Source organism: Salvelinus sp. IW2-2015, linkage group LG23 (assembly GCF_002910315.2).
Source record: "Salvelinus sp. IW2-2015 linkage group LG23, ASM291031v2, whole genome shotgun sequence".
NCBI lineage: Eukaryota > Metazoa > Chordata > Actinopteri > Salmoniformes > Salmonidae > Salvelinus > Salvelinus sp. IW2-2015.
Genome location: NC_036863.1, coordinates 49,121,294 through 49,137,947, shown reverse-complemented (window position 1 = coordinate 49,137,947; position 16,654 = coordinate 49,121,294). Strand labels below are relative to the sequence as shown.

General features: G+C 40.4%; 1 protein-coding gene across 3 annotated transcripts in view; it reads right to left on the bottom strand.

The window, feature by feature from the left end:
* Positions 1-9,492: 9,492 nt before the first annotated feature.
* The window catches only part of LOC111950482 (Krueppel-like factor 8), a 111,205-nt gene continuing 104,043 nt past the window's right edge, over positions 9,493-16,654 (bottom strand). For all 3 annotated transcript variants that reach the window (XM_023968096.2, XM_023968095.2, XM_023968097.2), the window contains exon 7: positions 9,493-13,944. In XM_023968096.2, coding sequence (XP_023823864.1) covers positions 13,763-13,944 — 182 coding nt within the window. In that variant the 3' untranslated portion in view covers positions 9,493-13,762. The remainder of the gene's footprint in view (positions 13,945-16,654) is intronic.

Sequence of the window (16,654 nt, the reverse complement as noted above, 5' to 3'; positions counted from 1 at the left end):
AAAAGAGAGAGATGTCGAACTTGCTTTGCTTTAGTCTTGGCCAGGTCGCAGTTGTAAATGAGAACGTGTTCTGATCTTAGCCTACCTGTTAAATAAAGGTGAAAAAATACAACAACACGAGAAAACACACAACTCTGACGCAAACCACACAACTACTGACGCACAACCATTGAAGCCACAACTCACTGAAGAACAATTGCACTTGCCTCACACACGACGGCAACTATCGAGCCACAACCACAACAAAAACTGAACACACAACTGTACTGAGCCACAAACCTCACAACTACTACCCGTACCTCACAACATGAACGCCACAAAGCTACACGACCCCGCAACGTATTTTGATCACAACCGACACAGCTAGCTGACCAAACTACGCCAAAACTGCTGTACGCACAAGCCACACAACGACTGACCACAACCACACAACTACTGACCGAACAATTTACTGCCATGAAAACCGACAACTTCTTGACCACAACGGCAACAACTAACTGGGCCACAAGCACTAACAACTGCCTGAGACCGGACACAACTACTGGGACTCAAACCCCACAAACTTTCTGCCTATCACAACAACTGACCACAATAATTGATCACAACCACACGTAGCTACTCGACACAAACCACGAAAATGGCTGACCACAAAAACAGCTCCTAACCACCAAACGCACAGCAACTACTAAACACAACCACACAGCTTAATTCTGACCACACACTACTGAAGCCACACAAACTACTGACATACACACTTCATCACAACTACTGCCAACGTGCCAACCACAATTACTGACCACAACCACCTGATCACAACTACTGACCACAATTACTGACCTCAACTACTGACTACAGTTACTGCCCACATACCATACAAATACTGACCACGACTGCTGAACCGCTGCTACTGACCACAACCACTGACCACAACCACACACCTACTCACCACAAATACTGACCACAACCACACCCCTGCTGACCACCACTACTGACCACAACCTCACAATTACTGACCACGGACACACAACTTCTGAATACAACCACACAACTACTGACCACAACCACACAACTTCTGACTACACAACAACTGACCACAACTATTGATCACAACCACACAGCTACTGACCACAACCACAAAACTGCTGACCACAAAAACACAAATTCTGACCACACAACTACTGAACATAACTGCTTATCACAACTACTGACCACCACAATTACCACAATTACTGACCACAACCACCTGATCACAATTACTGACCACAACTACTGACTACAGTTACTGACCACATACCATACAACTACTGACCACAACTGCTGAACCGCTGCTACTGACCACAACCACACACCTTCAGACCACAACCACACAACTACTCACCACAAACATTGACCACAACCACACAACTTCTGACCACAACCACACAACTGCTGACCACCACTAGTGACCACAACCATACAATTACCGACCACAACCAACCAACTACTGAACCACAACCAACCAACTACTGAACCACAACTACTGACTATAAAACTACTGAACCAAATAACTAATGACCACAACCACAAKACAACTGACCACAATTACTGACCACAACCATACAACTACTGACCACACAGCTACTGACCACAACTGCTGAACCACAGATACTGACCACAACCACATAACTATTTATCACACATACTGAGCCACACAACTACTGACCACAACACAACTACTGACCATAACTACTGACCACAACCACACAACTGCTGACCACAACCACACAACTATTGAACACAACCACACAACTACTGACCACAACCACACAACTTCCTCCCACACAACTACTGACCATTCAACTACTGAACACAACTACTGACCACAACCATACAACTATTTACCAAAACCKAAAWATTACTGACCATACAASTACTGACCACCAACACASAACTACTGACCACCAACACACAACTTCTGACCACCAACACACAACTACTGACCACCAACACACAAATACTGATCACAATCACACCACTACTGACTTCAACCAACCAAATATGGACCACAACTACTGAACCATAACTACTGAAATAAGCACAAAACTAATGACCACAACCACACAACTACTGACAACAATTACTGAGCACAACCAAATAACTACTGACCACAACCAACCAACTACTTAACCACAACTACTGACTATAAAACTACTGAACTAAATAACTAAATGACCACAACCACAAAACAACTGACCATAGCCACACCACTACTGACTACAACGAACCAAATAGTGACCCCGACTACTGAACACAACTCCTGACCACTACTACTTTACCTAACACATACTTAACAAAACTACTGGTCACAACTTCTAAGCCACACAACTACTGAACCACAAAACTAATGACCACTACTGACCACAATATCTGACCACAACTACTGAACCACAAACCTAATGACCACACCCACACAATTACTGACCACAACCACACAACTACTGACCACAATGAACCAACTACTTAACCACAACTACTGACCACAACTACACAACTACTGACCACAAAACTACTGAACAAAATAACTAATGACCACAACCACAAAACAACTGACCACAATTACTGACCACAATAGATTACCACAACCACACCACTACTGACTACAACAAACCAAATACTGACCACAACTACCGAACACAATTCCTGACCACAACTACTGTAACTTACACATACTTAACAAAACTACTGATCACAACTACTAAGCCACACATCTACTGAACCACACAAATAATGACCACAACTACTGAACCACAAAACTAATGACCACAACCACACAATTACTGACCACAACCAAACAACTACTGACCACAACAAACCAACTACTGAACCACAACTACTGACCACAAAACTACTGACCACAACTACCATCCACACAACTACTGAAACACAGCACTACTGACCACAAAACTACTGAACCACACAATTTATGACCACAACCACACAACTATTGACCAAAATTACTGACCACCACCACACAACTACTGACCACAACCACACAACTATTTACAACACATCTACTTAANTGACCACAACCACACAACTATTGACCAAAATTACTGACCACCACCACACAACTACTGACCACAACCACACAACTATTTACAACACATCTACTTAACCACACAACTACTGACCACAACTACTGACTGAAATGACAGACCACAACCACTGACCACAAACACACAATTACTCACCATACAATGACTTACCACAACAACACAACTACAGACCATAACTACGGAACATAACTCCTGACCACAACCACACAACAACTGACCACAACTACTGACCACAACATCTGACCACAACTACTGAACCACACAACTAATGACAACAACCACACAACTACAGACCACAATTACTGACCACAACCAAACAACTACTGACCACAAAACTACTGAACCACACGACTAATGACCACAACCACACAACTACTGACCACAACCACACAACCACCAACCAGAACCACACAACTATTTACAACACAACTACTGAACCATACAACTACTGACCACAACTACTGACTGAAATGACTGACCACAACTACACACCTACTGACAACAACCACACAGCTACTGACCACAACCACACAACTACTGACTGAAATTACTAACCACAACCACACAACTACTGACCACAACCAACCAACTATTGACCACAAAACTACTGACCACTACTGAACACAACACCTGACCACACAACTACTGACCACAAAACTACTGAACCACACAACTATTGACCACAACCACACAGCTACTGACCACAACCACACAACTATTTACAACACAACTACTGAACCATACAACTACTGATCACAACTACTGACTGAAATTACTGACCACAACCACACAACTACTCACCATACAACGACTGACCACAACAACACAACTACAGACCATAACTAAGGACCACAATACCGAACACCTCCTGACCACAACCACATCTGACCACAACTACTGAACCACAACTACTGACCATACAACTACTGGACCACACAACTAATGACAACAACCACACAACTACAGACCACAATTACTGACCACAACCAAACAGCGACTGACCAGAACCAACCAACTGCTGAACCACAACTACTGACCAAAAAATTACTGACCACAACTACACAACTACTGACCACAACCACAAAACAACTGACCACAACCACACAACTACTGACTACAACCAACCAATACTTACCACAACTACTGAACCATAACTACTGAAAACAACAACACAACTAGAGACTGTAACTACTGACCACAACCACACAACAACTCACCAACAGTAACTCTTGAACCGCTCAAGCTAGATACACCAAACCAACAAACCAACAATGTTCAGGCTATCATTAAAAAAAATCTAACTTGATCAACTATAACTATATACATTTTCATACATTTCCATGAAATAACCCACCAACAGTAACTTGTGAACCATTCAAGCTAGAGACACCAAACCAACGTTCACATGTTCAGGCTATCCTAACTTAAAATCGTTAAAACTTTGTATCAACTAGAACCATATAAATTAGCATTATATAACTCACCAACAGTAACTCTTGAATTGTTGAAGCTATATCCACCAAAGCAATGTTCATTTTTTTCCAGGCTGTTCTAACTTTTCATGTACCTACTTTTTCAACTATAACCAGTAAACACTATTACAACTGCAGACACTACCAGTACTATGACGTTTTTCAAAACCATTCATACTTTAAAACTTCTTTGCTTTAAATAGAAAAGTAAAACTTTTTAAACCTCTACCACTACCAGAAAAATACTTTTAAAGAGTTAAAGCAAGTTCCATCGATTGCACTTCATGTACAATTACTATATAGTTATTATTATTTTAATTTTTTTACGCCCGCTCTACTGCTTAAATGATTTAAGCTATTAACATGAAACAAACTTCCAAATGTCAAGACTGCCGTAACTTGGATTGCTTGAGAAAAGGTTTTTGATAGCATTTATACTTTTTGAACTATGACAATATTTAAATGAGCTCTCAATGCATTTCAATGGCAAAAAAGGCCCATAGACTTTAATGGTAAAAAAACATGACAAATTCTAGACCTCTCTCTTTTTACACTGTTTTTAAACTATCAAAAACCAAAACTAGAGGTCGACCGATTATTGATTTTTCAACGCCGAATACCGATACCGATTATTGGAGGACAAAAAACGCGATACCGATTTAAAATATTTTTTTATATATATTTTTTTTATAGTTCTTACACAACACATTTAATTGTAATAATGACAACTGCAACGATACTGAATAACAATGAACACCTTTTATTTTTAAATAAATCACACACACACAGCTCTTAAGTGACAATGATACTGAAGAGGTCTGCTTAGGAGACAAATACTCTTCAACTGTTTGAATTAAAAATTAGAGTTTAAGTTACCTGTGATGAATGTTGAAAACAAAAAACTGTCATTTCTATATTGCAGGAAATCCTATTTTAAATAATGGCATGGTAAGATTGACAACCAAAGTGCAGTCATATTCCCATGACACCTTCTAGCAGATCTGAAAAGCGGTTCCTTCATTATTCCATAGGGTATTTTTAGATTCACATTAAAAAGGTCTGCTGTTTCGTGTAGGACTTACACACCTTGCAACTTTTATAACTGTGTAGATTCCACAAGGTAACTCTGATCAATATTGGCTAAATATAAGTGGAAGATCATTTTTTGCTAGAGTGGATTTATGAAAATATGTTGACAAACGGTACCTTATCCTAAGTGAGATTACAGCGGGTACTCAAAAACGTCGAGCGGTTTTAAGCCTGCACGAAACAAAGACCTGTATTTGAAGTAGATCAAGACATTCTCTATGGAAGGACATGAACGCGATAAAATAACGGAAGGAACCCCTGTCAAGTTCAGCCGCAAGTATTACAGAATTATAACGCGGCGACTTATTTCTCTCTTAAACCATATACCTTTGACTAATCCGAAACTATCACCTCGAAAACAAAACTTTATTCCCTTCGGTTCCGTATTTTATCAACGGGTGCATCATGAGTCTAAAATTCCTGTTTACATTCACAACCTTCAATGTTTCATAATTACGTAAAATTCTTCAAAATTATTCGCAAAGAGCCAGCGGCCCAAACTGTTGCATTATACCCTGACTCTCGGTGCAATGAACGCAGAAAATACACAATTTCACCTGGTTTAATATTGCCTGCTAACACTGATTTCTTTAGCTAAATATTGCAGTTTTAAAATATATACTTGTATTATTTTAAGAAAGCCATTTGATGTTTATGTTAATACATAATTGGAGCATGACAGTCATTGATTATTGTTGTTTTAATAAGATAAGTTAAGCTAGCTACAATTTACCTTAGCTTACTGCATTCGCGCACAGGAGCTCCTCGTGGAGTGCAATGTAATCAATTTAGGCATTGGACTAGTAACTGTAAGGTGCAAGATTGGATCCCCCGAGCTGACAAGGTTAAAAAATCGTCGAGGCAGAACGGTCCTAGCCTCATTGAAAATAGAAGTGTTTCTTAACTGACTGCCTAGTTAAATAAAGATTAAATAAAGGTGTAAAAAAATAAAAAAAAATAATCTGCAAAAATCAGTGCCCAAAAATACCGATTTCTGATGTTATGAAAACTGAAATCGCCCGATTAATCGGCCATTCCGATAATCGGTCGACCTCTACACCAAACCAACGTGAGATGTTCAGACTGGTCGGACTTCTATGGCTTGTCAAAGGTGATCTGATACTATGTATACTTTTGGAACCATAACCATTTACATGTTTCATAAATGAACATGGGTTTGAATGAGAACAATAGGAATACAGTGGTAGCTTTCAAAATGGTCCAGGTCCAACTTTGAAACGCTAAGACTATCCCAACTTGAAATTCTCAAAAAATCCTTTATAAACTATGAAAAATTGAAATTAGAATAAAATAGCACAACACAACTCACCAACAGTAACTCCTGATCCGTTCGAGCTAGAGACACCAAACCAACGTTCACATGTTTAGACTATCCTAACTTCAATTCTTGTTTAAATGTTATAAAATATAACTATATACATTTGCATAAATTAGCATAAAATAACTCACCAACAGTAACTCTTGAACCGTTCGAGCTAGAGACACCAAACCAACGTTCTCATGTTCAGGCTATCCTAACTTCAAATTATGAAAAACGTTATCAACTATAATTATATAAATGAACTATAATTACAAACATTTGCATAAATTAACATAAAATAACCCACCAACAGTAACTCTTGATCCGTTCAAGTTAGAAACATTAAACCAACATTCACATGTTCCTCTTATCCCAAATTCAAATTKTTAKAAACATTGATCAACTATAACTATACATTTGCATTAAATATCCCACCAACAGTAAGTCTCCAACCATTCAGGCTATAGGCACCAAACCAACTGTCACATGTTCAGGCTATCCTAACTTAACATTCTGTGAAACTTGCATGAACTATAACTACATAAATGTGKATAAATTTGCATACAATAGCCACCAATAGTAAGTATTGAACAGTTCAAGCTAGAGACACCACACCAACTTTTACATGTTAATTAAGGCTATCCTATCCTATCAATCAATGCTTCACAAGATAGCATTCACACCACACTTTATTCAAGGAAATGTACTTTTCTAGTTTTATATACTCATTATTGTTCATCTTTATAAATTGTGTCAATCAATTTTGACACCAATTATTCTACAATATAGAAAATAGTAAAAATAAAGAAAAACCCTGGAATTAGAAGGTGTGTTCACCTTCCAACAGGACAACGACCCAAAGCACACAGCCAAGACACAGCCAAGACAACGCAGGACTGGCTTCYGGACAAGTCTCTGAAAGTCCTTGAGATGCAAAACCAGAGCCCGGACATAAAATCTGATCGAACATTTCTGGAGAGACCTGAAAATAGCTGTGCAGCGACGCTCGCCGTCCAACCTGACAGAGCTTGAGAGGATCTGCAGAGAAGAATGGGAGAAKCTCCCCAAATACAGGTGTGCCAAGCTTGTAGCGTCATTCCCAAGAAGACTTGAGGCTGTAACCGCTGCCAAAGGTGCTTCAACAAAGAACTGATGTAAATGTGATCAAAAATGTATAAAAACCTGTTTTTGCATTATGGTGTAGTATTGTGTGTAGATTTAATACATTTTGGAATAAGGCTGTAACGTAAAAACTRAAGGGTTCTGAATACTTTCCGAATGCAGTGTATGCACTTAAATAGTGAATGGAGGACGCTTTTCCCGTTGTTCATTTTCATGCCAGCCAGGTAGGCTWTWCTCCTGTCGTAAAGAGAAGCAYTGTGCTTAATATTAGGAAAGTTGATAAATAAATATAGTAMTKCCAGCCTATAGAAAGCTGATGGGATCTTCCTCTTTTAAATAGASGCCATCACTGRGTTTTCTCTCGCAATGCATAGCCTATAGAAACGTTGCGCAACATGAGCTCATGAAGTGTTTGATTAGATTTCCCATTACATTTCCATTGATGTCAGAGTGATTAGAGGAACAATAGAGAGCTGAGTACCAGGCATGTTAACAAGTTTGGTAGGCTACTAATGACCAGCAGCAGCGTCAGAGCATGGAGAAGCCTAATTACCTTAACTAAATGCTCATGTGGAATTTGACTGCCTTCATGACTCGCGACCGCCGGTGTGGCAGTAATATAGTCACCGTAACAACCCTAACTGTCAATAGAGTCTCTGAATGTCCTTGAGGCAAAGCCAGTTAAATAAAGGTTAAATAAAAAATGTACTGTATGTACCATTGTCTTTTCCAAATTATATTCTGTCTATACAGACAGCATATTGATATTCTCACTAATATATCTACTTGGATTGTTATTTCTTGATTTGTTGTTAAGATACAAAAAAAWMTATGTATTGCATTTGCGAGACATTKTAGTGCACTGTTGGAGCTAGTAACAAAAGCATTTAGCTGCACCTTTCCATAACATCTGCAAATCTGTGTATTCGACCAAAATTAGATTTGATATGAWTTTTTTTTAAACTGAGTGAAAGCTTGAAATGTGCAGTTTAAATATTAAATGTGCTGTTTAAATATGTGTACCAATAAAATTTGATTTGAAATTAATAAACTTAAACTGAGTGAATACTTTAAATGTGCTGTTTACATCCTGTTTAATTGTGCTACCGCAGGAACGCCCACCTGCAGGAACGCCCCGAATTGCGGGCCGCAATCACACACTACTACAAAATTATACAAAGACCCAGCAAAAAAAGGACCTTATGCATTTCAGGTAAAATAACAACCAAATGTTTATCTTCCAGGACAAATTAGCTAGCAATAGCAAGTCCATTAATGTTTCATGTGTGTTTGTAGATGGACAAAATCAACGTGTGAGATGGTGCATGCGGACATACGCCCGTGGCTGGTGTAGGCAGCATGTAAGTCAACAATAAAGACATTGCATCATCAATCTGAACCAAAAACATTTTATTCTATAAAAGGAGTGGGGTAAATCACAACTGTACAGGGGGAAACTGACTTAATGAAACAACATCTCACAGTATCAAAAAGCTCACGTTTTCCTCACTGATCTTTACACATTTGTTCTGTACAAATACAAAAGAAATAATATTAATGACTTGTATTATTATAACYATAACTGCATTGCACTGAGTAATATAGTACTGGCCCATAAATTACTGCATTCAATAAAAAATACCTAAAATTATGATTTCTTAAGAGTTTTGATTAATGATAAGAAAAAGCACACTCACACACGCTCAGTAATACACTCACACACGCTCAGTAATACACACACGCACGCACACACACAATCAATCAACCCTTACATTATGTGGTGCCGTATTGTAGAAGTGATGGGTGACTAGCTGATAGTGGATAAACGTGCTTGTTCAGACCCAGTACAGTAACGAGCAGAGGGTCATGAAGTCTTCAGTCGTATGCTGCCACGTCTAAACCGTAGATGCATGTTCTTGGAAAGAGCATCACTATCGTGGTGTATTGTATTGATGTATTATTGTATGGTTTTCTTTGTGGTATTTGGAGTTAACAAGGATTTTATGTTATTTCATATGGATGAGTTGGTGTCTTGTATTGTATATGGCATTGCCATGTCTATGCAGTGAGGTGGGTTTGACCAATGACAACAGATATGACATATTATCAGTTTTTCAGCATGGGGTGCGTCCAAAAATMGCATCCTTTTCTCTATATAGTGCACTACTTTTGACCAGAACCCTAAGGTYATGCACTATATATAGGGAATAGGGTGACGTTTGGGATAAGGATATGGTTGCAGGTCATCATAACTGTTAGGTTAGGGCACCGTGTTCACACCGACATGCTCACCAACTTCACAAAAACAAATGCTACTCTCCATGCAACAACAGTGAGCACAACACAAAAGGGACCGATTTTGGGGGAATTTTTTTTTGTTGTAAAGAAGGAATTTAACTTTTCATACACATTTCATTTGTAAATCCATCCAACAGAGGAGAAAAGAAAATACAAATGATATTTTCACATTGTCTAGTCAGTGTTAAAAATAGAACTCCACCTGTTACATTTATTATGCTTTTTGGTTATATACAGAATGTACACTTCTTATTCTTTTTTTCATTWTTCTCATAGTCCTTAACATCTAATATGAACAGTTTACAAAACAAAACAAGTTGCAATCCAATGCATATACTCTTCTAGAAAGATGTGCTTAGTATCATTGTTAGGAGTCGAAAGCAGAGAATGAGAGAAACTCATAGGWACATTGCATCGCTCTGTGTGGACCAATAAGATCTCTCGCTGCTTCTGGCYTGCGCTCAACTCAACTCACACCAAGGCTGGGCTCAGAGTCAGACAAGCATTATTTGCCATTTTGTTTTTAAATTGTCAACAGAAAAGGGATCTTAAATTCGCTCGTGTTTTATTTAGCTAGCGTTTGAAATGATGACGGCTGCTGCGACTGCTAGCGAGAGCCAAACAATTTGTTTTACGTGTCCTCAAGTATGCCCTCTCTGTATGTATGTCCCACGTAGTGCTGAGCGATTAGTACTTTTTGAGGTCGGTTCGGTTTCGGTTCAATTATAATCACGGTTTTGATGATTTTTTAAAACATTAAAATGCACTATGCATTATGGGGTTGAATGCTGTAATAACACAGAACAAAACAATTCATACAAGTCCCATGGTGGTAGTGACCGCCCATTACGGCGTATCACTTATTAACCATCGTTTATTCACATGACTTTACTTTAATCAAATATTTCAGCTGTTGTGTATATTACATTTGTTTTATTTGATACGGCCTGAACTGTTTGATGTAGGAGGGAGTTGTACTTTTGTATTTGTATTGCATTCCAAGTCATAATTTCATCTCTAGAGCTGCTGCCTACGCTGTCTGACAAAAATCACTATTTTAGTTGTTCTTCAAAGTAAATAACACACTTTTATGACTGCTGAACACAAACTAGCAATCACTTAGATCATGTATTTGCAGGTACAGATACCTTGTGAACCAACAGATGCTCTCTATATCCTCTCACMATCACGCATTGCTCTGTCTCTTCCGTAGCTGGCGTAAAAGAAAACATAGACCAGACAAGTAGATGCGCAATGGATGATGGTCATTGTAGTTATTCATCGCGTTTTATGAGCTAAACTATTTAGAATATTGGCCCTGTTGAAACTACAACTCCCTCCAACACCAAGCATTTCAGTCTATATCTGATTTATTTGTACAGAAACTGTGCAATGAGCTCACTGAAAAAAAACAGAACATAATGGAATTTAAATAATTGGACTGATGTTGGTCAATTAGTTGTTTGAAAAACGTTAAATAACTGACATTTCAGTTAATCACTCAGCACTAGTATCACAGGAGCTGTGCGTTCCAGTGGCAACACGTACTTAGCCACTGGCTTCAGTACAGCCCTTAGGAGCAAGATCTGTGTATGTCCCAGTAGCAAGATGTATGTTGCTACTTACTCCATAACAGCACTTTGGAGTGAGCTCTTTGTATGTTCCACTAGCAACACATACTTATCCACTGACCCCAGTACAGCGTAAGGAGCGAGGTCTGTGGAAGTTGCATAATCAAGTGAACCCAGAGAGCAGGAGCTAAAAACAGCCAGCTTAAGACGTGAAGATCAGTCAATTGCTGATCTAGGATCAGTGTTGCCTTTTAGATCATAATGAATAAGATCATATGGAAAGGGCAGACCTGATCCTAGATCAGAAATCTTACTCTGTGACTCTGTAAATAAAAGCCCTGATCTGAGTCTGGGTAGAAATGCTTGTAACAAAAAAGAGAGTGCCTCGTGACCTGTCGTCAGGGCGATAAGACCCCGTTTCCTGGGTAACCCTGAAGACCAAAACAAACGCGCGTTTCTAAAACCAGAGTTTCTCAGATTGACTTTGATTCATTAAGGCTCCGACGGGCAAGAGGTAACACTCTGCTGCCCCAAACACACACTTCTAAAATCATCAGTTCTGATTATTTGTTACACACACACACGTCCATACACACGCACAAAACACACTCACACACACAAGCTCCCCTAGATCCCTGCGAGAGTTCCATTTGTAATCTCAAACTTATTTTCTTATACTTTCACAGCCTCAAACACAATCTAAGGATTTGAAATAGACAAAAAAGGGATGTTATTCTGTTAAGAGCCAATCACTGGCAAAGAGAAGGAGGGAAGGAGAAGAAGGGAAAAAAGGCCTTTTTTTTTTTAAACAACAAATACTGTTACTGAACCGACAAGTWAAAAATGTGGGGCAAGTGAACATGATTTCATTTCTGATTGAAACTGAGGAAAACAGAATCTTAATAAAAATTCACAGTCTTGTAGCTCCCTGTTTTAGGGGATGGGGGAGTGGAGGGGGGGGTTGAATTAGACAGAATAGAACAGTTCTGCCCCACACACCCCGAGGGGGCTGTGGACTCTGCTCGGGAAGAATATGGAGAGGACTTTATGCATCTTCAACTGTCTTTAAATAGCACACACTTCACTAACGCTCACACACGCACACACACACACGCAATGCAGGATCACAGAAGTTGAGAAAGAAAATACAGTAAACGTATCCACAGTATKTTCCCCTCTGAAATCAACAAGACAAAAGCCACATTTCCTTCCCCGCTCCCTTCACCTCCTCTCCGTTCTCTTCCTCCCTCATCTTCTTCCTCTGAGCTGAGTGTGTGGTGTAGGTATCCCTGCATCATTTCAAAGTCCGTTCTCGGTCTCTCTCTCAGTCCTGTCTGTCTCTTTCTCTCTGCAGTATCCTAGTCAGGCTTCACTGCTTTGTCTTCACTGATCGGTCTTCTGGATGGATAGGAAGCCATAGAGGAGGATGGCGTCATGCCATGGTCACACTGAGTGGGGTGTGAGGGAGAGATGAGAAGGTAAGCATTGGGGTGAGGGTGGCTGTGAAGAGTGGTGGACTCCCCCTTCAGGTGCTGGGCAACCAAATAACAACAATGAACTGCTCTCATCATTTACTTTGCAATCTGCGTTCTCCACCTCTTTAAATTTCCTGATCTCCATGATGACCCACAGTTCAAATTAGAGGACGAGGAGAGAAAAGAGACAGAAACAGGAAGTGACAATTCAGGGTTTAGCCCCTCCCATCTGAGTTTCATTTGAGTACCGAGGGGGGGAGGGGGGGGGGTGATGGTAGTAGGGGGAAGGGTTTAAAGATCAGGGGCCAGAGGTCATGGTTCACATCATGACGTGGCGTCTCCGGTGCAGGGCTAGGTGGTCGGACCGGGAGAAGGAGCGGTCACAGTCGGTGCAGCGGAAGGGCTTGATGCCCGTGTGTTTACGGAAGTGTCGTGTCAGCTCGTCTGACCGGGCGAACCTCCAGGTACAGCCCTCCCATGTACAGTGGTACGGCTTCTCTCCTACAGAGAAGAAGACATAGAGTTAGTTGGTTGATTGGTTTAATAGGAAGTACATTCAGTGCATGTAATTGAGCAAAAATGAGGCATCTTCAGATAAGAAGTTATAGTATAGATCTACGCAACGTGCCTATTTTTTAAATTTTATTTCACCAGGTAGGCCAGTTGAGAACAAGTTCTCATTTACAACTGCGACCTGGCCAAGATAAAGCAAAGCAGTGCGACACAAACAACAACACAGAGTTACACATGGGAAAAACAAAAGTACAGTCAATAACACAATAGAAAAATATATGTACAGTGTGTGCAAATGTAGCAAGATTAGGGAGGGTAAGGCAAAAAATAGGCTATAGTGGCAATAATTAATTACAATTTAGCATTAACACTGGAGTGATAGATGTGCAGATGATGATGTGAAGTAGAGATACTGGGGTGCAAAAGAGCAAAAAGATAAATAACAATATGGGGATGAGGTAGTTGGATGTGCTATTTACAGATGGGCTGTGTACAGGTGCAGCGATCGGTAAGCTGRTCTGACAGCTGATGCTTAAGTTAGAGAGGGAGATATAAGACTCCAGCTTCAGTGATTTTTGCAGTTCGTTCCAGTCATTGGCAYCAGAGAACTGGAAGGAAAGGCGGCCAAAGTGGGTGTTAGCTTTGGGGATGACCAGTGAAATATACCTGCTGGAGCGCTTGCTACAGGTGGGTGTTGCTATGGTGACCAGTGAGCTGAGATAAGGCAGGGCTTTACCTAGCAAAGACTTATWGATGACCTGGAGCCAGTGGGTTTGGCGACGGATATGTAGTGAGGGCATACAGGTCGCAGTGGTGGGTGGTATATGGGTCTTTGGTGACAAAACGGACGGCACTGTGATAGACTGCATCCAATTTGTTGAGTAGAGTGTTGGAGGCTATTTTGTAAATGACATCGCCGAAGTTGAGGATCGGTAGGATAGTCAGTTTTACGAGAGTATGTTTGGCAGCATGAGTGAAGGAGGCTTTGTTGCGAAATAGGAAGCTGATTCTAGATTTAATTTTGGATTGGAGATGCTTAATGTGAGTCTAGAAGGAGAGTTTATAGTCTAACCAGACACCTAGGTATTTGTAGTTGTCCACATATTCTAAGTCAGAACCGTCCAGAGTAGTGATGCTAGTCGGGCAGGCGGGTGCGGGCAGCAATCGGTTGAAGAGCATGCACTTAGTTTTACMAGCATTTAAGAGCAGTTGGCTACAGCAGTGGCTATTCATTGGCTACAGCAGTGTTTCCCAACTCCAGTCGTCGAGTACTCCCAACAGCATAAAAAATGTGTAGCCTGGGTCAAACATACCTCATTGAACTKATTTAGGGCTTGATGATTAGTTGAATCAGGTGTGCTTGTCTGGTGCTGCAATAAAAATGTGTACTGTTGGGGGTACTTGAGGACTGGAGTTGGGAAACACTAGGCTCCAGAATGCGGGCCCTGGATCAGTCATTGGCTATAGATGAGTATGTGGGCGGGTCAGGGTGTGTGTTACCCAGTGTTGGGGGTATCGCGTTACAGAACTAACACCTAACGTAATCTGATACATTTTATGAGCAACAGAGTAAAGTAATGCGTTACTTTATCAAATTGGGTTATTTTTTTATTACAGTTACTTTGTCAAACAACGCGTGTGTTACTTTCAGAATCTTATCTCCACCGGGTGTGTTTCCATGATCCGATCTCGACTTGTTTCCTCATTTAGTTCTTGAGCGAGCGGAGAAAGGGTGTTTTGAGAAATGACATGACGGGCTGCTGTCCATAGAAATGTATAGAGGGCGCACCTCTGATGTCTAAACATCTCTATGGACTGTGTATGTGAGGTCTAACAGAAAGAACTGGCGGCTCCAGGGAAAGATTTTCAATTAAAGGAGAGGAAATCTGTACAGATGTTTGGCTTACAGTATACAGTYTATGGCTAATTAAGCAGCGCCACAGATGGAAGGAGAAACCAGTGACCCATCCTGAGTTAGTAAGTAGCCTATCAGATGGAAGGAGAAACCAGTGACCCATCCTGAGTTAGTAAGTAGCCTATCAGATGGAAAGAGAAACAAGTGANCCTGAGTTAGTAAGTAGCCTATCAGATGGAAAGAGAAACAAGTGATCCAACCTGAGTTAGTAGGTAGCCTATCAGACGGAAGGAGAAACCAGTGATCCAACCTGAGTTAGTAAAGGTAGCCTATCAGACTGAAGGAAACCAGTGATCCAACCTGAGAAGGTAGTAGTAGCCTATCAGGGATGAAGAGAGAAACCAGTGATCCAACCTGAGTAAGTCAAGTAAGCCCTATCAGACGGAGGAGAAACCACTGATCCAACCTGAGTTAGGTAAGTAGCCTATCAGACGAAAAGGAGAAACCACCGATCCAACCTGAGTTAGTAAGTCCTATCAGATGAAGGAGAAACCACTGATCCAACCTGAGTTAGTAAGTAGCCTATCAGACGAAGGAGAAACCACGTCTGAATCCAACCTGAGTTAGTAACAGTAACCAGACTGGAAAGGAGAACCATGATCCAACCTGAGTTAGTAGTAGCCATCAGACGGAAGGAGAAACCAGTATTCAACCTGAGTCTGTAAGTAGCAGCCCTATCAGACGGGAAGGGAGAGACTCATGAATCCAATACTAAGCTTCAGCATGACTGCGAATTTATTCTTTTAGTAGTAAACCTAGCCTAATTCTTTGGTGCTGATGTAT